Source organism: Neltuma alba, unplaced genomic scaffold (genome assembly GCF_004799145.2).
Source record: "Neltuma alba isolate B1F8T4 unplaced genomic scaffold, ASM479914v2 tig00010670_pilon, whole genome shotgun sequence".
Taxonomy (NCBI): Eukaryota; Viridiplantae; Streptophyta; class Magnoliopsida; order Fabales; family Fabaceae; genus Neltuma; species Neltuma alba.
In genome coordinates this window covers 34,845-61,128 of record NW_021635513.1, presented here as the reverse complement: position 1 = coordinate 61,128, position 26,284 = coordinate 34,845, and the positions used below count along the sequence as shown (strand labels likewise).

The window sequence follows — 26,284 nt, the reverse complement described above, 5'->3', positions numbered from 1 at the left end:
AGTTCTTATATATTTTGAGCCACGCTCTTGTAATACTACCTCCGGTCCTTAATATAAGACTCCATTTAATTTTTATTTTGATCCTAAATATAAGACCCCAATCCATTTTGTCTCTCATATTTATATATTTTTTTTCCCAAAATAAGTCTTCTAACAGTGATAGTTGTAGTTAATACACTTAATTAGTAAGGATATTTTAGAAAAGACAACACCTATTTAAGACAAATAACTAACTCAACTTACTTTTTTAATCTCCTTAAATTAGTCAACTGGCTCTTATAATTAGGACCGGAGGTAGTGTCATGCAAGTGCTATGCTTTCTTTTTTTTTTTTTCTTGTGGTGACAAAGGTTTGTATAATTTTTCACGACACTTATAACTACATCAAAGGCAAACTAACTAATAATCAAACAGGTTATCTAACGAGGCCCAAATATCCTTGGGCCACAATAGGCCCAAATTACCTTGGTCCAAGAAGGAGGCCCAACTTTTCCGAAATCAGTTGGTTCTATCAGTCAAAATCAAAATTTGGGCGCCGGAATACAACTTACTTCGGATCGTTCGAAACTAATTGGGTTTTCAACGTGGTCCATCCACCAGACAATGACTGGGCCAGTGCCCATTTTGGCCCATTCTCTTCTCAGGTGTATTTATTTTTAGCCATTTAAATTTAAATTTTATCATTTAATTTCATTTTCTAAATTTATTAATCTTATATGATTTGGCCCCAAAAAAATCAGTTAGCTATGCCTTAATACCCGTTGTTGTGGAGAATAAAATTAACTAAAAATATGAAATGAAACAAACAATAATGCTGCATCTATAAATTATATCTTGTTTTCATGGATTATATTTTAAAAAATAATCTTGAGTAATAAAAAATTCAAAAGTACAGATTGCCGAATAGGTAGTGTCATGGCATGTCCAGTACAGGACCCATGAAGGACGTTCTTGTGGTTTTAAACTTTTGTCTGTTCTAATTCCAAACTAGCTCATCTGCACACTGCACCGCATTGAATGCAATATAAGTGTTGCCCAATGCCTCCAAAGAGACAAAACTAGGGCCATCCAACCCAATTAAATGCATGAACATGTAGGCTCAGAGCAATATCCATCTGTAAATGAAGAAGAGAAGCTTAACTATTTATTTTGCTATATACTACTTTTAGTCTTAATTATAAAACCTTATATGTAGACCGCAAACAAGATTTTATAAATAGGACTGGAGGTAGTGTAGTTTACATTAAGTTCCAATTTTTAGCCTATTAAGATTTGAGTAGGTTGCTTTACTAATTGTATTGAGTATATGCTTTATGACTTCTCTTCCTCCGAATTCTAGTCTAGGCACCTTATTTACGAACATCTTGAAGTCACATATATAGCAGAAATGCAGTGCAGTCTCATGGTATATAGATGGTTTGGAGATTTATTGCCTCATCTTTATTAATATGAAAACAAATGAAAATGACGATTAGGGAATTGAATTTAGTTCGGAATTGTAAGAGCCAAAATGAGTACATACATATAACAAGTAGGGAAGGATTGAAAGTTGTGGGTGAATTATAGGAACTGTCAACAACCAAAGGGATAAAAATAGTATGAATTTACGGAGAGGAAATTGCGAGCATTTCGGGGAAGTCTGAGAAGAAGCTGTGGCTCTTGATGCTTCATTACTCCAATTTAATTACAAGGAATACAAAGCAGAAAATGGAGTATATAATTGAATCTGTTTGCAGCATAGAAAGCTTGGGACCATATACGAATAAGGAAGGGCCAGCCAAAGGGTTGGTGAACAAAATAATGGAGCTGTAATTGCCGAACTATTTATTAAAAGGGGACTTTTTTGCGAGACAGGAGAACCAGGCTGCCAAATGCCAATAGATGGACCACAAGTCAGGCCTCTCTCTGTGCTAATGACCAGAGAATTTCTTATGCCTCTTGCTTTCAATGTTGCTCTATTTATGTAACTCCGGCACCGTTATATCCTTTTTTTCTTATCTCTCAATCCGTGCCATAAATGCACCATTGCTCACGCTAATAGCCTAATCGCACGTCCATATTTATTTAAACGCGGCTTCTTTCAATTAATATAAGTAAATGTACATTCAATATTATTTGAAAATAGATTGAGAAAAAAGATATATTGAGTATATAAATATATTGTAGATTTCAATATGATCACTCTGTCGCTCTCTAAATACATAAACACGCATAGAATCCTATTTGTGATTATTCATTTATTTGTGTTCGTTTCATACCAGACCTTCATAACTACCTTGGTTTGCTTTTCTATGCAGTTAGAGATATTAGTCTTCATAGAGCAGAGAGGATTCAGAATCTGTGTTGTTCAGATCAAGTCATCAGACCGGTAAATCTGGTGCTCATGGTTTTGCTGAAATGCTTGATGTTGACCCAGAGACTCCAAGTTTGATTACTCTGGTAGGACGACGACGACGAGTTCAAGTCGTCAGATAATATTTGTTGAGAACTGATACTTTCCCATGGAGGTCTTAACCCAACATATGAGAGGTTGTATAAAGATTAAGCTCACTGAAGGGAAGACAAATGGCTATCTATATTCTTTATATGTAAGATCTACAGTAGTATACAAATAAGACCATGCACAGAAAACTAACAAAAATCATGTACATAGAAGGTATCTAAAAGTGAAGTCATATGGTATAATTTGTACAAATTGTGAGAGGGGCTGGGTTTTTCTTTTCTCAATGAACTTGATGGCTTCTTTCCCAAGTTCACTTGGTAACTGGAGGCAGATCCAATCCAGCAATGATTCCAAGTCTTTTGCAAAGTCTAATAAATACCAATCAAGTAGTTTTGGTATAGCAATCTTGGACGTTGAAATGTAAATTGCAGCCTGCAAGTACTCCCTTTTTGCGTCTTCCAGCTGGCTCTCAACCTGGGACGCTGTATAAATTCTCACCTTCATTCAACAAAATTTATGAATCAACACTAAGCCATGGACAAATGAATATATATAGCAGAAGCCTCATCGACATTGGGTTCCATAAAATTAATTTGGACAGGTATAGCTCGCATAAACATACAGCAGGAGAGGACCAAGTTCCACAGGAGAGTGCAAATGTCACTAGAGGTTCTGAAAATTCCAGTCCAAATATGCTTCTTGCTGTCATTTCATGACTCTTTGCTCCCTTGAGAAATGTCTGTATGGAATTTAGCAGCAAGAAGCTTGGTGAATGACTATTCCCGTTAAGCAGAATTTGAAATGAACAGGACTTACAAATTTCCAGTGGTAAGGAAGTCTTAGGATGAAATGTTCGATAGTGTTTGCACTTAGCAAGTGTCCACCCACATTTATTGTTGCCTGAATAACAAGATATTATCACAGAAATTTTAAGTACGTCTGTGCTTTGCTATCCTAAATGGAGAATAAACGAATTACATTGCCATTCTAACCAGAAAGAAATAGAAATAGTTCACACCTTCCGCATCAGTGAAACACCCATTTCAGGACTCTCAGGAATGCCATTCTCTATGAAGGCCTGAAGCAAATTACAATCTTGAGTACCTTCCTTAATGATTAATAAAGGGAATTGGAGGGGAAAACAAAAAGCATAGCATCGTGATAAACTTTTACTGTAAATGGAACGAAGAATAATCAAAGAAGTGGTGAGAGTAAAAGAAACTTTTAGAATCAGATAACACTAATGGACGACTGACGTACGTTCATCATACAGGAATTATAGATGTTGATCCAGAATGCAAGTTTCTCCTGGTGGTTGAGGCTTCCTAACTTGACGGAGGCAAGTTTCCTCAAAAGAATTCTGCAAATTTTGCCAAATCAGAACATTATGCCTTCCATATGAGACAAATAACAACTGTCATTAAATAAAAAAAAAATCAGTAATCCAGTTTGGATGGCACATAACATACTTTAATCTACACAGTAAAATCAAAGAATTTGCGGCTCGTTTTGGATTGAAAGATCTGGCTTCAATTGCACATAGCTGATTATATGGACCAGTAGCCTGCTTCCCAAATCCCAAACAGATACCATAAGGATCCCATCCTTCAACGTAGTTGTGAGTTTTCGGAGCCAATAACGATGACATGTCACCTGCAGGGCCGGGATTCTTCACTGAACTCATTCTCATGAGAATGGTTGATAAGCACTTCAAAATATTTTCAGAAATAATATTAGGGCTGTCATCTCCCAGTGCTTTTTCATGAGGACCAGGATTCCCTACTTCTGCCATTGATTTGTTTTTCACCCTTATTTCTGGCTGCAAATGATGAAAGCTGAAATTCATTGGCATAAAAAATTCCCTCGCGCCAACTTTGATCACACAGAGGCCAATTAGTTACATACCTGTCTCTTACGAGGATCCCAACACTTCTGCCCTGATTTATTATCATTTGAAAGTTTCTTGATTGGAATTTTAGTTGTTTGGCTGTTACATGAGAAATGCTTGCTTCTCTTGAAAGAATAAGTGCAGGATTCATTCTCCCTTCCTTGCCGATCTTCTGGCATGATAATCAAGAGGCACAAACCATAAGATTCCACTCTAACACAAACTACTCTTAAGAAATGAACGCTCTAAACTGACACAGATTAAGCTGAATCAGCAATCATAACAAAAAATGCTCACCAGGTAATGTGGTCGCAAGCCCATTTTAGATGTTGCTGGGTTATTCATTGTACGGGAAGAAGACTTCAATTTGACTTGTCTTGGGCTTCCAACTGAATTTGCATTGCTTACATTAGCTGAACGATCCATTCTTCTCTTAGAAGATGACAAGTAGACAGCTTCCTGGTACAAGTCCTGCCTGGATTGTACTACCTGCTCTTCAAGCCTAACAATTTCCTCTTCCAGAACTGCTACTTCAGCCAGAAGCGCTAGTATCTGCAAATATTGAAATTCAGCAGTCGGATAGCTGGACTAACATAACCCTTCTCCTCAAAATCCTTGAAAATCTTAGATTGTTAAATCTGCTTTTCAAATCACCTTTTAACAACTGATTGCTATCATGCTTCTTTTATATTCTCTTAGCAAAAAATATAAATGGTTTATTTCCTAATCTTGAGTTTTTTTTTTTTTTTTTTGCCAAGGAAAGAAACAGATAATATAAACGGAGATATGCTGACTGACGCAGGGGGGGAGATACGGAGGAAGACGAGGCAGAGCTCCCAAAGGTCTGTTAAAAGCCCTCTCCAATGCTCTGTGGATGTTCTCTTCATGCCTAAGCTTCATTTTCAACTCATGAATCTGAAATTCGGAGTCTACAGCTCAGTTTTGAATCAGACACCAGAAAATGAAACCCAAGAAAGAGAATGGAAAGAATGTCAATACATCTTGTTGCAATGACGTTATTCTATCTGTACCAGAGGCTTTTCCACCTTCGACTTTATTAGCAGCGCCCTTTCGCAAGCTTCCCTGCATTTCTGCCTTTTCATTCAAGGCTAAAGAGGTCAGAATCCACCTACGCAAATAAATAACAATGGCTAATATGAAATCCTAGAAGTTGAAAGTACGTGTCCAATGTCGGATTGAAAAACAGGGAAACGCGACGGAAACGGAAAGAGTGAAGTTTGAAAGCTTGATATTGGAAGCTCAATCATGTACTGCGAAAAACCAAGAAAAGGGAGAAACTGCAGCATCGTCTTTTTTTTTGTTTTGGTTGTAACTCTTCTTTCTAATGCATCTCCATTCGAGATTAGTATATATCGTGTTTTCAACAAAATAACGCTTACTTGTGAGAATTCCGGGATCTCTTAGCAAAGTGAGTTCACAGAAGCCGAAACCATATTTCTGAGTATAACTATTGGGCGGCAACGACAATTTAAGAGTCATTAACTTCGTTCACTGTACAAACCGTTTTTCAAAAAATGCATACACCATAAATGTACTCTGTTTTGACCACAATAAAGAATGGCAAGTTTTATTACTTTTCCAGTCGTAACCGGGGCTTTCATAGGGTACAGCCTAGTCCTGGCTTTGGTGTTCATCTTTTCCAGCTCTACTAAATCTGCAACCACCGAATCGCAAACTTGAAAAACAATTCGCATATACAGCATCCGTTTCTCAGAACACAAATCATCGAAACGCTAACGAATTGTCCGGATAAAGAGCGAACCTCTAACTTTAAAATTGGCAGTCGTTCAGTGCAGTGATCCAGCAGGAAACACGAACGCCATCGATACTAGCAAGCCTCAGCGAATGCGATGCAAAATAGAACTGTAAAGATTACAAATGGTGGATTCCAAGAAGAATAGCTGATGGAATGGAAATCAAAAGCAAGGGAGAGAGGAAAGACGATGAAGATGAGAGTTGCCACCGCAACCTGCGAGTGCGAAGAATATGTTCAAATAATAGATAGCGGTAGGAAGCGAGAGATAAGAGCAGGGTGGCTCAGTTAGTTTAATTTGATTCGCTAGAAAACGTTTTTCTATTTTATTTAATGGTTTGAGACGCATCGATCAAAGATTTGAGAGGTAAATTGAGTGATTTTACATACGAGAAAGACAAATCACAGGCGAATCTGTGAGGGAAGGCTCCTCCAATCACCACGTCCTTTTCATTCACTTCCCACTTTTTTAACCTCACCGCTCCAGCGCTCCTCAGGGCTCCCTCCTATTTTGCCTTTTCAGTAAAATAATAATTTTCCCTCATACTATTTTATAAATTTTAATTGAAGTTTATCTTAATATTTAATATGTTTTTTATTGTCATCCTTAATTATTTTCTTCTTATTATATTTCTCCACATATTCTCTTTCATCTTTTTCTTATTTATTATAGGGATATATTTAAAAATAAAAATATATTTTAAACTTATTTATTATTTTAACTAATATTAACTAATTATTTATTATTCGTGAATTGATTATTTAAAATTTCTAGGAGTAATAAATAATGATGTAATTATGTCTTGTTTTAATCAAATAATGATATAATATAGGCCGGGAATTGACGTTGAAACGGCAATGAGATGAGGATAATGTCCATGCCAAAATAGATGGTGCGAGCTCATAATTTTAATTTCTTATAATTTTTTTGTTTAATTTTTAATCAAATGTATACTATTTTTATATCAGTTTTTATAGTTTTATTACCTGATTAAAATATATGCTTCTACAATTTTTTATCAATTACATGGAATTATAAGGACCTAATTAAAAATTAAATAAAATTATAAATATTTTTGCTTTAATTTTGCCAATATTCAAGTATGAAAAAAAGGGTGTGACACTCTCATCACGTCCTCCTCCCAGCCACGTGACGGTGACTCCAAATCACAAACTGACGTTTCCTTCATTTTTAAAAGCGTTTCTATGAAAGAAAAGCAGATTAGGTGCTTATGATTGTGATTTATTTTTATCGTTACAGCTAATCCTCCATCATATTCCTCAAACACTATGCGTCTTTCCCTCTCATTGAAAGCCCTTGAAAGCTCCCTTTGATTATTCAATGTTTTTTCGACTTTTTTCGACTTGCGCAACATCTTTTATTCCATAGAGCTTGCTAGCCCATCTTTAACGACGTGTCAAATCTTAATCAAAAGCCTTTTTGAACCATTGACCAAGTTCCTAATACTGCTGTTGTTAACTGACTGTCGACGGAATAACTTGCTACTATAATAGTTACTTTCTTGGTTGATTTTGTAAGAGATAAATATGAATGTTTTTCCTTAAGTATAAAAACATTAAACCCAATGCATTTATTGCATTTTTTCAATTATGCCTCTATTAATTATATGGAATAATTAAGTTGGTGTAATTAATAAGTCATATATCAAACATTTAATGCGGTCAGAGATTTGCAGTAACACCAAGCACTCCACTTAATTTTTCTTTGTAATAGCTAAGGTAATAAGTGCATGAGTAGGTATATTCTATAAAAAGTTTCAAATTTGCCACATCCTAACTTTGGGTGAAAAATAGGGCATTGGCCCACTAAAATTACACTACTCATTTTATTAATTTTTATTCTATTATACATGTGACCATCTATGCACGTCAATAATTTGAATTTAATTAACATTTCTGTTTAAAAGTGTAAAGAGCATTATTGAACTACATTTAACTATACATGACCCGATGACTTAGCAAGTGCTCTCACTTTGATATTAATGGCTAGATTTGACATAAAAAAAGAATTAAAACATAAATTATCAACAAGTACGTAATTGTTTATACTTAATGATTCTGTTGGCCAGAAGAAAGTCACACTAAATCCAAATATGATATTTGGACTGTGACTAAAATTCCCATCCTTGATTGCTAGCTACATCTTGACTTTGATTCATGCTTAGCTTGCCCCTGAAAAAATTCCATATACGATATATCAACTCATACGTGGCTCATAAGGCGAAAGGAAAACTCAAAACAAACTCAATTACACCAACCTTCACCTAAATGAGTGAGTATTTTAGAAAACAAACAGATGCCAATAATTTTATAATCTAATGACATCTAAGTTTTCCTAATATTTAAAGGTTGTGAGTTTGGTCTCGCTTATAAACTCAAACTAATACTGCCTTTGGTCCTAATTATAAAACCCAGTTGACTAATTTGAGAAGATTAAGAAAAGAAGTTAAGTTAGTTATTTGTAATAAATAAGTGTTGTCTTTCCTAAAATATCCTTACTAATCAATTATATTGGCTAGAACTATAATTATTAGAAGGACTACCTTGGAAAAAAATGTATAAATATGAGAGATAAAGTAGATTGGGGTCTTATATTTATGACCAAAATAAAAGTCAAACAAGATCTTATATTAAGGACCGGAGGTAGTATTATCCGCCGCTTTAATTTTTTTTTAAAAAAAGAAAAGGGACAAAGAAACAGAGGATATGTAGGTAGGGTGAGAGAACTCCACTCTAACGTTGAGGATCCCAACTCCTTCCTACTAATAATGACACAAATTTCTCTTGCCAGCTGTGAGTGTTTGATTCAAGTTGGGCACTTCGGAGATCATGTAGTCTTAAACTTTTGTCTCTATTTTTTTCCCCAGTTAAAAATACATGATATTCGTCGTTGATGATCAGAATTCGGAGTTATTGAGGCATGAATTTAGAATGGGAATCGCTGGTCGGATCTTTTGTTGCTAGTTACAAAGAAGAAGAAAACAGAGAAACAGATAAGCCATTGTTTGACCAGTTATAAATTACATTCATGGATGAAGGAGGTGAATTATATATATATATATATATATTATATGACGATTTGTAACAGGAACAGAATTTGTTTGTAAGTTCCTGCCTCCGCTAGCACTCTGCGGATTCTTCTCTTGCTGTCACATGCAATATCAACCTCAGTACTATCAAACGGACAGGGCATGGCATATTTTGGAAAGTTAAGTGGTTAAAACCTTGCCAAGTAAAATACATATTCCTTTGTAGTTTAGTGCTTATTTTATTTTTATCAATACAATTTCAAGTTTATGTTATACGCCAAGCTTATCAGTTGATTTATTGTGTGAAACTCCTAAATTTTACAATAAGCCAAACCAACTGAAGCAAATAAAATGAGCAACGTAATTTATAAATACACACACATTGTTGCTGCAGGTATACGCGACAAAAATTGGGGTTGCTGCATCTTCTGTTTCTTCTGACATGAACTTGGTAACTAACAGTAATACCTTCTAGCTCCAGGAAGATCTCATTCTAGCCTATTTGCAATAACAAGCAAAACCGTGCCATACTGTGTACATCGAAAATTTGGTTTTAATGTGTAATACCCAACGAGTTAGTTGTTCCTAGAAGTTCCCTCTTTCAAGTCTTTGACATGGATAAAATGATAAAAGAGACCTGCTTTTTTATGCTTGGGATCAACGGCGTACACATAATGGGTTTATGTCCTTTTACTTTCTCTTCTTTACACCTCCACAAAGAGGGTTTGGTTTGAACGAGTGCTAATTCTGTACACTCTTTTGCTCATATGATCCATTCGGTCATGCTCGTGGACTAAAGCAACTACGAATCATTGTGTGCATAGTAGGTTCTATTAATTTCGTCATAAAAAACATTGCTGGGGAAGAAGATAAACGACAATGTATGTTAATGGGGACAACACAGGAGGCAATAATTGACTCTTGCACTGCTGATTATGTGACAATTTCACGAAAAGCACAGGGGGAAAAAAAAAATCTGCTTTAGTTGGGCTGGAAAGCATAGCCAGAATATCAGCAATGTGTTCATAAAAAGCAGAAATGTACCAGTCAGACCCACAACTGTCTCAAACACACACAGACACCTAGCGGCATAATGGCGTTAAGCACTTATATTATATATCACTAATTCATTCATAATATGGAAAGGATAGAGCAAGTTTAGATGGCCTCAATTAGTGCATATCTAAAATATTGAAAGGAATTCACAGAAAGTGAACAAGTTAATATTGTAGATTTAGAGCGCAAAGGTTGACCCTTGCTTGGAGGAAACGATTTGTGACTTGTTTAGTTTTTGGATACGATGGGTTGGGCGGTGGTGGGGATTGATGATGATGCTTCACGTTCCATAGAGGGGCTCATATCATATATGCCCCACTATGTACGTAATCTCTGCACAAAAGACATGCCATTCGCAAAAACATCACGTCGTCCAGATAATGTGAACCACAAGAAGCTTCTTTATCAGTGTGGGGGCTAGTTCCACATGAAGTCATCAAGCGGAGGGATGGTCATGCGTCCAAAATCATTGTCCCACTCGTATACAGGCCTGTCACAACTGTGAGTTTTTTTTTTTTTGCCCTTTTTCTATGTCTGTGGTTTATTATTATTATGATCGTACTTATAATAAAAAGAACAAGCTTCAACAGGACGCATTTTCAGTTTTAGTACTAGACATCATCTAATGATTTCGCACTCATGGGGAGGGTACCAGATTGGATGTCCGTAAGCAAGTGTGCCCACCGAGTAATTTAGCCATTATTTCCATTTAATTTTAGCCACATGGTGGGGATTAGAGTTTAGGCAACAGTAAGAGTGGCCACTGGCCAATGAATGATGGTTCAAAAAGATTCAGAAAATTAGCTTTGCTTCATTATATAAAGGTATTAAGATTGAAAGGTGGTGAGTGTGGCATGTCCGGTGCCCCTGGGTTTCTGGGAGTGTTGCTTTAGACAAAGGGAAAAGAAATAATGGGACTTTTTGTGGCTGCAGGCTCTGATAAAAGGTTAAAAGAAGATACATGCTGGAAACCAGATCCTTTTGTTTTGTTACTTTTTTGATTTGGGGCAGGGACAAGCTTTATGGTGTGCCTTCCCTGCCCCTGCTAAAATCATGAATAGTTCAGTGTCGTCGACAGCAAATCTGTTTCACTCCAGGACTAATGTGTGTGGACAACAATAATTAAGACGAGCAGAACTGCTGTTGCCATTTCTGAAAATTATTAGTTTATGAAATGACCGGTTGGTATCCCAAGCCAGTGAGCCACCAAGCTTAAAACAGTACACCATAATCAAAATACGAAGACCTTTTGCTACAACAGTGACGGTTACCACAGAAGCTATGTATTGTTCCAGCGAGCTGAGAGACTGAATGGATCTAACAAGCGACCTTCAGATATTCAGTCTATAGCAATGACACCACCCCAACTGAGTCATACCCATGAGATAATGGTCAGAATGAGAGAATCTAAAGTCGGGCAATCACTTATAAATGACAACAATTTCCATTGCCTCATAAACACAGGGAATGCTGCGGAGTACTCGGTTCATACGGAGAAGTATAAAATGAAGAGCTGGATTTTTTTTCAAACGAGATGAAGTGCCTGCATTTTTGTTTCGAGGAGTTCCTTTTCTAATGGAAGATAACTATTAGAAAGGAGGGAGGTGAAGCGAAAGATGGAGAGTAGAGAGATCAAATACCCGCAGCCCAGATTTGCCGACCGAGAAATAACACAGAATAACTGATAAATTGGCTGCTAGATCCCTAGAAAGTGGCGTATCAGATGTAAATGATGGGCTTGTCTGGCCCAAAAAAGAAATCAATATTACATCTACATGATTTGCAAGTTATAAATAATAAACGGTGCATCTTTTAAATTATACAACACATAAAATATTTAAATATAAAATAAAAAAATAGTGAAGCTTTTTCCTTTGTTTCCTATGGTATACAAAAGAAGATCCTTCACTCACTTTTAAGGTAGATACTCGATTGATGACGCCTTCATAATTAAAGCGTTTTTGGCCAACAAATAATAATTAAAGCGTTCTATGTCTCAGGGCATAATACCACTAAACTAAATTCAATAAAAAAATGTAATTAAAGAATGCATGATGTCCACATAGGCTAAGCAGCTGCATGAGTATAAATGCCTTCACCATGCACCAGATATACATTTGAACATGGATCAAGCGGAGCAGCAGTGATCAACGGAGATCTATACCCATATGTGGAAACATTAGTAAATGTTGCCCTTGATAATGGAAGAAAATCGTGGGGTTACAAGTAGACAGCAACGGTATTTACATACATATTTCTTTACGACAGGATCTTATCAGAGCCTCTGTCAGTAACCTCAAAAAACACATTACTGAGAAGAGGAAGGAGATCCATCCTCCATATGTCGAAGCACCGTATGACCGCTGCATCAACAACAGCTGGACGCATCAGCGGGTTGCAATGGAGAGGGCAGGCACGAATGTTACCGCAAAGAATCATCATATGATCCCAAGGCATCAAGAACGCTATCTACCCAGCTGTCAAAAGGAGCAAGCTTCATCAAAAACAAATAAAAAGACTATCACAGACACAGCATTCTAAGCTTAGATCTGTGATTACCCTTCAAGGCCTGGCTTCGATGGGTAGTACACCTGTTCAAACCCTAATGTTTTAGCCACTGCAGCAGTGGTCTCACCGATGCATGCAACTGACCCAGTCCAACCTGACTTTGAAACAAGATTCCTCCAGGCACTGTTATAGCAAAATTCATGAATTGGGTCTCAATCAACCTGTTTCTAATAAGATGATAAAACATATTTCCATGATTTTATTTAATACTACCTTTAATCCTTAATATAACAACTAGTTTGACATTCAGTTTGGTCTTAAATATAAAACTCCAATCCACTTTGTCTCTTATATCTATTTATTTTTTCTCAAGGTAACCCTTACAGTAATTACACATGTTAAATATTTCGTCAAATGGTAATCCTAACTAATACACATGATTAGCAAAGATATTTTAGAAAAAATAACACATTTATTACAAATAACTAACTTAACTAATTTTCTTAATCTACTCAAATTAATCAACTAACTTTCATATTAAAGACTAGAGGTGGCACCAGAATTCATCAAGATGCATGACCAAAGAAGGGGTGTTAAGAGGCCACTGCTGACTTATGCTTGAAGGAGGACACCTCAGACAATAAATTAATTTTTCTGTTTCAATTCAATTTAATCATGTTGCTTATTTGATAGGTCAAATTGGGAGTCATTTTAGAAGAATAAGGAACCTCAATCCTGCGGTTGCACTCAGTTTCAGATATTTTGTGATTTTTCCAGAATTTATTTAATTATTTTGTTGTGTTTCTGACTCAAGTGACTCTAAATTTCTGAAGCTGGTCATTGAGAAATAGAAGTTCAGTTTTCCCCATTTTGGAGATTCTCCTAAGTGTTTTTCTAGTAAGTAGTCTTAACGTGAGATTCTTGCTCTATTTTCTCTTGATAGATTTTCTCTCTTTGTAATTAGCTAAGCGTGCCGTTACCAAGGGGCCAAAACTGCGTCTCAGTTTTTAATTATGTTACTTCTTTGTAGGTTAGAACTGAATGATAATCTTTGGCAAATTTTAAAGAAAATTAAAGGCAAAGAAAGAAGCAAGAGATCAAAACAAGAAAAGAAACTCACCGAATTGCAGATGGTGAGGCTACCGCAACAACAGGTATATCAAGTGCCTGCTTTAAGATTCCTTGGTCAACGTGCTGAACTGGCACCTGACATACATGCAAGAACCAAGGGGCTAATGCTTATTTCTCATATAATATATCAGGTTAAAATATATATATATATATATATAAATAAATGAAAAGATCAACCCAGTTATTTTTCATCAGTGAATGTTATCGTGACAATAGATTATGACCCACTCTGAGGAAAACCATTTGCAATCTAAATTTTTCAGACATGACAAGAAAACATCTAGCAGACACCAGCGGGATTTAAAAGGAAATAATTGTGAAGCGACGTTGTTCCTTCTATCGCAAAATAAATGAACATGAGGGGGATAGAGTAGAGAAACGGCCAAGACCTCATGCAATTGTAACATTATCCTGCAAATTATAATGACCAAAAGAACCCCAGAAATTTTCCACCCACTTAGCCATGAAACGGACCAGCGGAACTTCAAGATCAGTACAAGTAAAATTACTATATTTACAATCAATCCAGTCAACTAATCATGAGGTACGACACCAGAATATGAAATACTCCAATACCTGCAAGGAAGAAGTTAAATGTTGAATTATATTTTCTCATTAAGGATTGAGGGAATCATGGATAAATAACTTACCGTTGTGTATGTATTCAACCTTGTAACCTCAAACCCACGGTTAGAAAGTCCTTCCTCTGATAAATATCAGAGAATTAATATGCCATCGTCTTTTACAATTATAACTATTAAAAAATAATTTCAAAATGGTAATACAGTATGAAATTAATAAATTGCAACCAAAATTGTTCGCTTACCAATCTCATTGCCAGCTTTTGCAGAAGCAGGATACAGCACAGTGCATTTATTTCCATTCAGTGGAAGCTCCGTAGCCAAAACCTTCCCTGTTGCTGAAGATTACCAGAAACACAGTGAGTCATTTCCAGATCATTAAGGTTCAAATGCCGGCTGAGCAAATGGAAAACTCTTTCTCTCCAAAACAACTCCGGGGAAAAAAAGAAAGAAAAGAAAGTCCACAAATCAAAATGCTTTATGGTGTAGACTCACTTTCAAGCTCTGTCCAAAGTAATACACATGCACTTACACATGTACACAAATCAACCAACATAAAGCATGGTTCCACTCTCCCTGGTTAAAAAGCTCATGATCTTTAGCTGTTCAACAAGATAATATTCTCCGTATCTATTTTGGAATTCATTGTCATAGTATGTTTTTATAGAATGCTTTAAATACTTTTACGAGCCAGAAAGAAACAAAATTGGGAATAATACAGTGCGAATGCAAAATTTTATCCCTTAAGTACAAGTCCAGATACCTTTTGATGGTGAAAAGGCAACATCAAGTGACTGCTTTGATGACAGCGAGGCTTCGTTGAACACACTTGCAGTACCAGCTCCAACAACGCCTATCTTGACATGGGGGGCCCCAGCAGCTCTGAAGACCACAAATAAGACTAAGACAATTCATGAGGGGAAAAAATGGTCCACAAAATTAAAAACTGAACAAAAGAGGAGATTTATTATAATGAATCGCCAAGTCAACTGTTTATAAAGCATATAAATGAGACTAGAGAAAAGGCATACATTTGCATCTTTGATAACTAATGAATCATAACCAATAGATATTGAAGATCACAGGCAACTGGATCAATTGTTACATGTCGCATATGATATCCAAAGTAAAACCAAGAAGTGGACATTTTGAGGGGAAAATGTATTAAAAATTTTCAGCAGAAAAACGAAGAAAGATATAAAGCCCCAAAAGAGTACCAGTGATAAAAAGTGCAATAAATTGGGCAAATGAAAGGAACTGTTTCATGTATAAATAGCGACTGTCTTCAGTTAGCAAAAGCTAACTCACCTCCATGCCTTTAGGAAAACTGAACCTGCTTCAGGGGATGTTATGACAATCCAGTCAAATGAATTATCTGCCATTATTGAGGGAAATGGCAAGAAATGAGTAAGTGTAAAGTGATGAGGCAGATTACTAAATGCATAACTCATGGATGAGTTGGCTAGCATACCCTTATGGTAAAACATGTGAAAATGACACTTCTAAGTTGATAACATCATTATAAAATCATAAATGTCAAACTCCCCATGCTTTTTAGATTCTAAATAGCAGATATCATATAAAAGCAGGAAGCCCCCACCCATTATCTAATGAAGTGTACTAGAAGCATACATGCAGAACTGAATGCCAAAGAACAAACATGCAGAGCTACATGTTTGGATTATATCAGCTAGAACCCGTATAAATAAATCTTACATGATAAGGATCAAGTTAAGTTTGCCTTTGATTGAACAATTGATATCTCAGTCATAAACAAAGGCATTGAGGTGATGGCGCATAAGGTAAAAGATGAAGTCCACCATTAAAACTCACCATTTAATACAGAAGCAAGTCTATCCATGTCGGGTCCCAATGTGTGCTCAATAAGTGGAAACTCCAAACAATTGATTTTATGTTTATTCTGCACTCCACACCAAACTATCCTTTTAGTATCAGTTAACTTGAAAATCTTCTAAGAGGCTACATTACACTTTTAGTTATCATTTTAATTCCACTTGATGTTATTCTGGACATGGTCTGGGCCAAAGATTCAATTGATCACCTTAGTGCATGGAATATTTTACCAAAATTTTCCCAATGGAAGAAGATAGAAAAAGGACAAAAATATAATAAGAAAACAATACGTGGGACATCAATTTAGATCGTCTGTTACCTAAGATCCTAATCACAGAAAAACATAGTCAACATAACGGTTCTATATAAAGGATTTACAGCCTAAGAATTGATGCATTACCACTTCAGCTATGCATACAGAAACGATCCTAAATGTTAAGCAGAGATCAATTAGAGATGAATTTTTTACTGGCTTCTAACTTTCTGTTCTCCTGGGGTGGAAATGAAAGACGGAACAAACAAAAACTTACAAATAAACTGATGGTCTGGGACAAACAAATGATCAAGTTCAAGTTAATACACGATATTGATTAGGCCCTATTTGTGCTAGAAAGAGCGACCAATTAAGCACAGTAGCCTACGTTCACTTAGTTATCTTCCCAAGCTTTTAAAGTTAACTTGTACCTGATGAAAGGGACTATCAAGCATTTAGAAAACTTGAAGGACTCGAATATCATATAGGAAGTTAAAATAACTAGGTCAGGTTTATGAAGCTGAACAAGCATGAACTTCAAAGTTCATCCAGCACGACTTCGTAAGTATAGCGACTTGAAACCCAGGCTGCGCTCATCAGCACTGGGGCAAACTATTGTTATTTGCACTTCTACATAAGCTTTTCAACGTAAACTACATTGGATAAAAGAAATTATCAGAAGTAGTTTGCAATAAGTTTAGGAACCTACATCATGGTCCAGATATTTTGTCTTTATAATATATACTTTCATCTTGTACTAAAACGTGCTTAAAGTTCTAGCAAGTTGCAAAATAATGATTCGAAATGCCAGTGAAAAAGCCGTATGGATTCAGAGAAATAAGGCAAGGAAAATGATCAAATGCACCGCGCTTTTCCGCCTTTAATCAACTACCTTGAAGACAGAATGGTGGTACCATTCCAAAAAAAAAAAAAAAGCGAATATATTCTGGATACAAGTCAAAGAGTAAACAATGAAGAACATTGCCGGATGACGGGAGGAACAAGTACAATAATGAGGGGCGCAACGGTGAGACTCTAAAATCAAACGCATTTACGGCAATCTAGAGGAACTAAACAGTTCATCAAAGAGCGAAGAAAATAGTGGTTCATGTGAACTGAGGGATGACAGAGAAGTAAGTACCAGAGCACTGATAAGCTTGCCATTCTTGCCACGCTCTCTGGTGACCACAACTTTCGGGGTCAAATTCGAAGTCGTCGGCGACAGCAATTCCGTTGCAGGAACAGAAGCACAACTGAATCTTGGAGGGCAAACCAAGGTTCGCCGGTGAAACAGAAGACGAGAAGGTGCGGACGCAGACGACAAAGGAGAGAGAGAAAGTGGAGCCATTGAAACGTGTTAGGCACAGAATGCTGTTTAGATGCAGGATGCCAGCTGTTATCTGATCAAGACGAGTGGCCTCATAATTAATTCCCAAATTTAGCATAAATATCCTGACGAAACCTTTGAAATAATGATGAGATTAGGGCACTAAATAAGGCGCCAATCCAATAGAATGAGACCACGAGGCTTTAGGCGGTTGGGCGGTGTCCACTGCTCGCCGACACGGTACCATCACAGTATTACCGGCAATCAGCCAGAGAGCGTGATAATTAACGGCGTAGATCTAAAGAGAAGGAAAACAGCATTTGCTGTTGGCGTGAAATGTCATGATTAGAGTTCTTTTGGTTTTGATAATTTTGCGTCCTGATTTCCCTACCCAACCCTAAGCTGCTGTGCACCCCTGGTCCCAACAGTTGCCACCTCATCCACCCCGCAGCTCAGAAATTCTAAAATATGCACAAATTCTTTCGTCACTTTTGATAAGAAACATTATCCATCACTCATTTTCATATCAATACATTCTTATCACACGATTTCAAAATATTCTTTTCACTACATATTCTTTCTTTCATAATTTTTTTTATTTTAATAATTTTTTATTCTCCTTTTTATATTCCCTCTACCTCATAAATAAATACATTTTTGAAAAAAAATACATTTTTTGACATACTATTGTTTCTAAAATTAGAGTAAAACATTTTGAACTAAACGTATTTTATTTTAATTATAAATATATCCTTTAGCGTAGAAAGACATGAAATTCACCTTTAAATCAATAGTTATTTGGTAAAAGCAATAATAAGAATTGCTTGGGTACCAATAAATAAGGTGTATTTGAGTCACGTCACAAATGTCTTAGCCAAACCTATTCATGGTTCAAGAGAAATTTTAGCTTCTTCTAAGTACTGATTAATTGAATCTCCTGTTCCATGTCTTATTTTAAGATGTTTCGTACACGAGCCTCTTCAAGCGGGAATCGCTGGATCTTATAGGGCGTGATTAGCGAGAGTTAATCCGCTAAAACAACGATAGCCATGTGTATATAACAAGGACAAAATACAATACTACCTTGGCTTTTTATTATGAATATAAGAGTTTGTTTGACTTTTAATTTAGTTTTAAATATAAGGTTCTAATATATCTTATCTTTCATGTTTATTCATTTTTTTTCTAAAGTAGTCCCTGTAATAATTGCATATGTTAAATATTTTATCAATTAATAATTCTAGCTTATATACATAATTAGTAAGAGTATTCTATGAAAGACAATACATATTTATAACAAATAACTAATTTAATTAATTTTTTTAGTCTTTCTAAATCAGTCAACTAGATCTTCTATTAAGGATATCAGGTAATATGTTTTTAGGCAGTTAAAAAGCCTTCTCTACGCGCTTCCCCTTTTTCCCCAATGCTTCACTTACTTTTATATTCGGCCATTAATCTGTGGTTAACTACCTAAATTTATTTTTATAAAAAAAAACCTCTCATTAACATAAATATTTATCTAGTAATTAATACTGCTTTCGACACTTTTTTTTTCCTTCTCAATTTGATATTTCCGTAAAATTTATTCATTTGAATTTAATATTTTAAAACATTCATTTAATATCCATGTACTTAATTACAGAGGATGAGGGAGGGTAGATGATCAGGTTACGATGACAGATTAATAGATTTAATTTTTTTCAACATGATTTTTAAATAATAAAATCGTGTTTCAGAATTTTTAATAACATATTCTTAATGACGTTAAAAATCAAATTAAAATTTACGTTTTATGAGATACAAGTGAAATTGCAAGGAGTTGACCAAAAAAAAAAAGTAAATCTGAAAGGAGACTGATGTATTTCACTCTTAAAAATTAACCACCATGATATCTTTTTTTTTTTTTGGAGTGAAAAACCATCATGATATCTTTCCGATGAAATAATTGTATTTATAGTGAATATTATAATTATAACGATGAGGGAAAGCATGAGGAAAGATTCAAAGTCACTCTCACTGGAGTATCAAGTAGTATTATTATGCAGATTAATTTAGGGCTGTAATAATTAGTGTACGTGAGATTAGTGGAGGCTCAACTTTCCTGGCCACATTAAATTGAATGAGGAGCGTTCTTCGGTTTCGGCATTGCCGCTGTCATCATGGTAACAAGTCCTACCAGAGATCGCCCATAGCGGAAAAGTAAATGGAGCAAATTAAAATATTTTACTCATGATAGCAACTTTCCCTCATGATTGTCGGTCGGCAGCTATATAAAGCAGCGCCATTTATGTCTAAACCATTATATGGACATAAAATATAAAATTTATAATACACAGAAAAAACTCATACATTTAGAAATATAATTAGATGCAAATTTAAATTCACCACCCCTTTACGGCTTTACCAAATCGGGACACGATTATATATATTCATCGTGAATAATTTATTCTATAGTCCTTCTTTTGCTATATATATATATATATATATGTATGTATATTGCATTCTGAACAGTTATTTCTACAAGCGCACTCAGCTGCGCGATATTGTAAACTGCGAATGTCCCTTTGTGCGATGAAAGGCCACATAAAATAGTACTCCAATAAATATGTTTTATTTATAAGTCATTTTATTTATAAGTCATTTTTAACATGTTTTATATAGACGAATAAAAATTTTAAACTTTATTGACTTTTATTTAAAATTCAACAACTTTCTAACTTTATCCTTATTTAATATAAATTATACCTCATATAAACAAAATCAACACAATAATAAACGAAGGGTAAATTCGTATATCAATACAAAAAATTTCTCTCAGTGTCTTATAAATAAGACCAAAAAAATATCTTTTCTTTCTACCTATAAATAGGACCAGAGGAGTATTTTGCATCTCCCAACTCCAATAAGACTATATTCCACAGCTACGTTGCTAGGAATATTTAAATTTATATTGACAGTGATAAACATCAGGCAATGACACAAATTTATTACTCCTCTGGTCCTATTGGTAAGTCTCATCTGGTCCTATTGATAAGTCACTTCTAACATGTTTTACACAAACCAAGAAAAATCTTAAATTTTATTAACTCCCATTTAAAATTTAACAACTTTTTAATTTTATCTCTATTTAATATACACTATACCTGATATAAATAAAGTCAATACAATAATAAATGAAAGATAAAATTGTATATTCATACAAAAATTTCTCCTAATACCCTATAAAACCCTATAAATAGGACCAGAGGAGTACATTTCATAAATTCCCCACTATAATTTCATTTCCTTTCATTGATAATGGTAATAATCATATTTCTTGTAATTACTCAAAAGTCAAATTGATTTAAGAAAATAAAAAATATAAAAAATATATCTTTAGATAATTATATTAAAAAGAGCCAGAAAAACAAAAATGGTATGCGTTTTGGGTAAAGGTGAGGTCATTATTCTCAGAGAATAATTATTATTTTTTTAAAATACTAACACTCATGCAGGACGGAGTAACAGAGTGCTTGGTAGTTGGTATGGGCCATCCAATTCCCGTCTGCGACATCCCGTCGGTAGTGATTTAATGAGCACTGCATTATCGGACTTGACACGAATGTTGTACTGCTTTTAAATTCCCCGGGAACGTATATCTGGGTTTCGATGTTTCGGGCATAACTTTGTTGAATCGTCAGACAGCAGAACCGCACTGACATTCATCCCGCCCAAAAGCGCCAAAAAAGAAGGAAAAAAAAAAACTGCACCTTAAAAGCGCTGGTTTGGGATACCCATATTCTTGTTCTGTTTTTCTTTCTGGGGTCTGGGACGTAGTCTCATCTGGCCACGTAAAGGAGTATTATAGTGAAACAAAACGATAATTTTAAAAATGATTTTACGATATATAAAAAATACGAAATAAATATATGAAAGAGTTTGTCTCGATTAAAAAAAAAACTATTTAAAAACACTTTTGTGATTTTCCAAACACTTCCTCAATTCATTTTGAGAGCTCTAATTTCCAATGAACCATTGAAAAGCGAAATAGGCATGTTAAGGAATTTAACTAGTAAGACCAAGAGCTTCAATTGGTAATGCCATCCAGCTCGTCTGAGTTGTTTCAAAACAGTAGGATACCGAGGGTTGCCTTAGATTCAAGAGTCACGGCCTAACTCTACAGGTGGCGCATAACATCTTGCCCATGCAGAGCTACAAACACAAATGGTTCATGAAGACAGGGACCTACGCTAGTAGTGTTCAGTTTTGGTTTATGCATATGTACTGAAACAGAGAATAATAACCGAGAAGCTTTAAAGCTAAGGCAGATATAGAGGCATACTTAGAACATAATTATTCCAACGACCAAGTTTAAGTTACTCATTACCCCTATATGTCTAAACAAATGATCAATTGAATCCCTAGCCAGCTACCTCAGGTTGTCAAAATTCAACTCCACTCCACAATTAGGAGGGATTCTTGAGATCTCAACAGATCAGGCGAGTTACAAGGGAGTGATGAGTTCCCCATGGAGGCGTGATGCTGTTGTGTAAGCTGCTCCAGCATTCCAGTCAGCTTACTTGTTGTTGGTGGCCCCCATATATGGGGTAAGAACCATATGCAGCAGCATATATTCTTGGGTCATGAGGTGGCGGCAAGGCATACCCATAACCATCATAAACAGGACCTCCATAATACGCCCCGCTCCAGTGGTTGCCAAAGTCGGCTCTAAACTGCTAGGAAACAGTAAATATGCGATTTAATATATGAACTTTAAAATTGTAACAAAATACTCATTATATTTCAAAACTTAAAGTATTAATTTCATAATTAGGTTATAATTCATTAGAAGAAAACGACCCATAAAAATATGTGTTAGATGCATTAAAAAAACTTTTGTGGTTTAAAAATTTCAGAAAATGCTCCTTTTAAAAAGTCACATAGGTGCAAGCAGCTGAGGACAAATTGAACTCTCAGACTTTGTGATATATTATGCAATACTGTAGTGTTCCTATGTGGATTAATTATCGAATGAAAATACTCCTCTAGATTAACAGGGGCGATAAAATAGCCATGAGAATGTGCGGAGGCATGCTTAAGAGAGACCGAAAGAAAGAGAAAGGAGTGTACCTGCTTATTTGCCGGATTGCGGCCCCAAGAAAGACGAACTGTTTGCTTGCCAATCACTGTCCCATTTAGCTTCTGCAGTGCCTCTTCAGCATTGTTCCTGTAGAAATGTTCAGAATGGCATTGAATAGTAATCACACCGTCAAAGATATTTAGGAATATATTACCCGTGATTCTGCATATAGCAGCCAGGCTACCTGTTTGCAAATTGTACAAATCCACATCCCTTTCCAACAGGTATCTTGACAGAGACTATCTCACCATACCGGGAAAATGGTTGCCTAAGATCTTCATCTGTTACATTAGGGTCAAGTCCTCCAACAAATATCTACGATGTATAATGGGTTAGCCATAGGAGATTAGAGACAGTTAGCTCAAATCCAAATCAAATAAAACAGACAGAGCTCACAGTCGTGTTTGTTGAGTCTGCTTCAGATTGGTTGGATGTTCCATTTGACGCATGGCCTCCTATGCCAAGTAACACTCATTCAATACCCCATTGGTAGAGAGACACAAATTTTTGAAAAGAAATGCAATTGAAAAAATAGATAGATGAGTTCAGAGAGATGATTTGTTACAGATGATGTCCGCAAAACAATTTTTAATCAGATAAGTTTCATTATTGGAAGCTTGAGTGCTTCTCACATTATTAGAAGCATTTCACTAAGACAGACTTTCATCTACTCATATACTCTTACTCAATGAAACTCAGAGACATAATAGTATTTTTGTCATTTCAGGCAATTCTTTCATCTATAAAAACCTGGTAATATCCCTCTGAAAATTTTAAACACGGGTTAAGCCATGAGATTGAAACTTAACACAATTGAGGAAAACGCAAGTGAACCAAAAACAAAACAAATGAGGGTGAAACGTGTATCTTGAAGCATATTCTTTGGGTGGAACGTTTAGTGTCATCATTTTTCTACTGATAACTAAAAATTCAGATTTCAGTAGCGAGGGGAGTGATTTGGTACCTTGTTGGTAGACAGATGATTTCCTAGGGGTTGCAGCGCCAATACGCATTGGTCTGCTAGAACAATACGTACCATTCATCTCAGTCATAGCGTGAGACCTCTCATTATCATCTCCAAACCTGACGAAGCCATAACCCTTTGAACGACCAGTATTGGCATCAAAAACAACTTTTGCAGCTTTAACAGAAGGATATCTACTAGCAAAAGTGTCATGCAACATGCTGTCTGTAACATCTGCAGCTAAATCTCCTACAAAAATAGAAAGGTCCGGAACATTATCTGAACGCTTGTCTCCTGTGCTAAATGTTGCCCAGTTCAGGCGAAAAGGCTGATCTGTATTGGGCATCAAAATGGAACCATAATTCTGTAAAATGTTTTCCGCCGTAGCATGGGAATAGAATTCCACAAATCCATAACCCTCCGATAGGCCAGTCTGCTTATTGCGAATAACCTTAATGGAGGAAATCTGCGAAAAATGTATGATAGTCAGAATCAATTGTCGGGCAATTTTTCATTTGTATGGATCCATCTAAAGTGATTTAAAGAGCACAGAAACCACTTCCTGTCATAACCAAGTATGCTTTTAAAATCATGTTATCTTCTCAGCAAATTGGATGGCAAAGAAATAGCCCAGGTGTCACTCTGAAAAGTCAAGAAAGTTGTACTTGTCCCTTCATCACTAATTCACTAGGGCATTCCCCACTACTTATGTCATTACTGCTCCAAAATTCATTCTTTGGATGACCCAGAAGGGAAAAAACTCTGTCATGACTATGAATTCAAACACGTACACACAAGCACAACCTCGAAGTGTTCCCATCTATAGACTTTTAATTAACATGCTGCCATGCAAAAGTAGTGTTCACGTTTACAGTCAGTTATACCGATAAGGAAGATTAAAGTTGGCATCTAGAATATCATTAATATTAACTCGTCAATCTTTCTTCGCTTGCCATATATCTTATTAAGTATATCCCACAACCTCTTCAATCTTTCGTTCCCTACCACACATATGAATGGATTTCCACTTTTAATTCAGCACATCTTATAACCTCTTGATAGTTATTGACGCCCCTGCTCCTCCCCTGGCCTATTTTACTAGAGAATAGGCGACACTCGCAGGTCCCCTAATCATCAAGTTTTCACCTTTTAATTAATACTACAATAAAAACATCCTCGGCACTTCTAGAACATTTGTTCACTTCCCTCGTTAACATTAAATGTGCTCATTAAGACTTTGATTGCGAAAATACATTTTTCTAAACTGTCCCTCTACCAATGTCATTGAGATTCAGAATCATAACCTAGATCGAACGCGAGAATGGATTGTACATTACCACATAAAAACACCAAACCAACCGTCAAAATCGTGTATTTCCACATCAGAATGTTCCCTGAGCTTCCAATACAGAACATATATCCAAGTTTTTATAAATGAAAGAATATATTAACATAAGAAGTAAATCAAAAAAAGAGCACTAGTTTGCCTGTATTGGTGTGTTGTGTTAGAAAAATATAAAGAATGAAAATAAGACCTCTCCCGTAGAAGCGAAGCAGCGGTGGAGATAATTCTCATCCATCCAATGATGTAAATCCCCGACCCAGATCGTTTTGTTATCGCCGGTGGATCCCTGATGCTGATGCTGTTGAGGGTGAGTTACATGCGGTAACTGCTGGTATTGGTGGTAAGGCATATAGGGCTGAGGTGGCGGCGGCCCATAATGCTGGGGTGGCATCATGTGATGCTGCATTACCATAGCCGCCACAGGGTATTGCATCGGCATCCACTGCTGCGGCAGCGCCAGTGGCTGTAGTGGTGGCGGCGTCTGCGTTGGCGTTTTCTGTTGCCGTGGATTCTGTTCCGATGGTTGCTGTTGTTGTTGGGAATCAGAACCGTTTGATTGCATCTCAATTATCAGTTGAGTGCTTCCCTATTTCTAATGTATGACAATATCGTAGATTCAAATATTAAAGACCGAGAATGAATAAGAGAGAACTTGTTTTTTGGAGAGAGAGCTTGAATCTGGATTTTAGAGATAGCGAGAGTGAATGAGGAGAGATCGCGGCGAGGGTCTGAGACTGAGATGATGATTTATGTAAGGATGACGGATTCATGGGTTGCCTTCGTAAACGCGGTTGTTGCTTAGACCGTTGGATTACGTACAGGCGTTCGATCTTCGCCGTGAGATTTTTAACGAGGGATGTACATTTTTGTATTTTTTTGGCCATCAAGGGATATGCATAACACTGTTATGCTTCGCTTGTGTTCTCCAGGATCCGCCGCCAGCTTGCGTTGGCTTCATTCCCTGACTCCCAGTGGATATTATTTTCTCT

At 36.1% G+C, this 26,284-nt stretch overlaps 3 protein-coding genes and 1 long non-coding RNA gene across 6 annotated transcripts; 1 reads left to right on the top strand and 3 right to left on the bottom strand.

Annotated features, from left to right (window-relative positions):
• Positions 1-2,555: 2,555 nt before the first annotated feature.
• LOC114758106 (uncharacterized) lies at positions 2,556-6,045 on the bottom strand. The gene is made up of 11 exons (XM_028947120.1): positions 5,926-6,045; positions 5,330-5,494; positions 5,129-5,245; positions 4,674-4,882; positions 4,348-4,501; positions 3,912-4,261; positions 3,703-3,802; positions 3,461-3,520; positions 3,259-3,342; positions 3,065-3,181; positions 2,556-2,940 (listed from the first exon to the last, which is right to left on the bottom strand). The coding sequence occupies exons 1-11, from the start codon at positions 6,043-6,045 to the stop codon at positions 2,641-2,643; spliced, it is 1,776 nt and encodes a 591-aa protein (XP_028802953.1). The 3' UTR covers positions 2,556-2,640.
• A 5,965-nt stretch (positions 6,046-12,010) lies between these two features.
• Positions 12,011-12,508, top strand: LOC114758096 (uncharacterized). The gene is made up of 2 exons (XR_003741748.1): positions 12,011-12,266; positions 12,295-12,508. It is a non-coding gene; the product is annotated as an uncharacterized LOC114758096 (long non-coding RNA).
• On the bottom strand, positions 12,215-18,038 carry LOC114758095 (uroporphyrinogen-III synthase, chloroplastic). Its single transcript, XM_028947115.1, has 9 exons — positions 17,679-18,038; positions 16,264-16,351; positions 15,739-15,805; positions 15,194-15,312; positions 14,676-14,768; positions 14,500-14,555; positions 13,839-13,924; positions 12,770-12,901; positions 12,215-12,687 (listed from the first exon to the last, which is right to left on the bottom strand). The coding sequence occupies exons 1-9, from the start codon at positions 17,883-17,885 to the stop codon at positions 12,633-12,635; spliced, it is 903 nt and encodes a 300-aa protein (XP_028802948.1). The 5' UTR covers positions 17,886-18,038; the 3' UTR covers positions 12,215-12,632.
• Positions 18,039-22,130: 4,092 nt separating this feature from the next.
• Positions 22,131-26,048, bottom strand: LOC114758119 (polyadenylate-binding protein RBP47). Of its 3 annotated transcripts, none has more exons than XM_028947130.1 (6): positions 25,486-26,043; positions 23,951-24,416; positions 23,383-23,441; positions 23,171-23,301; positions 22,977-23,073; positions 22,131-22,582 (listed from the first exon to the last, which is right to left on the bottom strand). In XM_028947130.1, the coding sequence occupies exons 1-6, from the start codon at positions 25,855-25,857 to the stop codon at positions 22,418-22,420; spliced, it is 1,290 nt and encodes a 429-aa protein (XP_028802963.1). In that variant the 5' UTR covers positions 25,858-26,043; the 3' UTR covers positions 22,131-22,417. The 3 variants fall into 3 exon arrangements, 2 of the variants coding, with proteins under 2 accessions (XP_028802963.1, XP_028802964.1); XM_028947131.1 differs by having other exon boundaries at positions 22,131-22,579; positions 25,486-26,037; XR_003741749.1 differs by having other exon boundaries at positions 22,255-22,579; positions 23,141-23,301; positions 25,486-26,048.
• Positions 26,049-26,284: the final 236 nt, after the last annotated feature.

Excerpts from the sequence above, each read along its gene's own strand:
- LOC114758106 (XM_028947120.1), bottom strand. The coding sequence starts at position 6,045 with ATGCGAATTGTTTTTCAAGTTTGCGATTCGGTGGTTGCAGATTTAGTA. Across the intron at positions 4,262-4,347 it reads GGGATCCTCGTAAGAGACAG|CCAGAAATAAGGGTGAAAAA; the intron begins GTATGTAACTAA and ends CATCATTTGCAG. Across the intron at positions 3,803-3,911 it reads ATTTTACTGTGTAGATTAAA|AATTCTTTTGAGGAAACTTG; the intron begins GTATGTTATGTG and ends CAAAATTTGCAG.
- LOC114758119 (XM_028947130.1), bottom strand. The coding sequence starts at position 25,857 with ATGCAATCAAACGGTTCTGATTCCCAACAACAACAGCAACCATCGGAA. Across the intron at positions 23,302-23,382 it reads CAGACTCAACAAACACGACT|ATATTTGTTGGAGGACTTGA; the intron begins GTGAGCTCTGTC and ends TATACATCGTAG. Across the intron at positions 23,074-23,170 it reads TTTGTACAATTTGCAAACAG|GAACAATGCTGAAGAGGCAC; the intron begins GTAGCCTGGCTG and ends ACATTTCTACAG.
- LOC114758095 (XM_028947115.1), bottom strand. The coding sequence starts at position 17,885 with ATGGCTCCACTTTCTCTCTCTCCTTTGTCGTCTGCGTCCGCACCTTCT. Across the intron at positions 16,352-17,678 it reads GCAAGCTTATCAGTGCTCTG|AATAAACATAAAATCAATTG; the intron begins GTACTTACTTCT and ends TGTGGAGTGCAG. Across the intron at positions 15,806-16,263 it reads ACTTGCTTCTGTATTAAATG|ATAATTCATTTGACTGGATT; the intron begins GTGAGTTTTAAT and ends CAATAATGGCAG.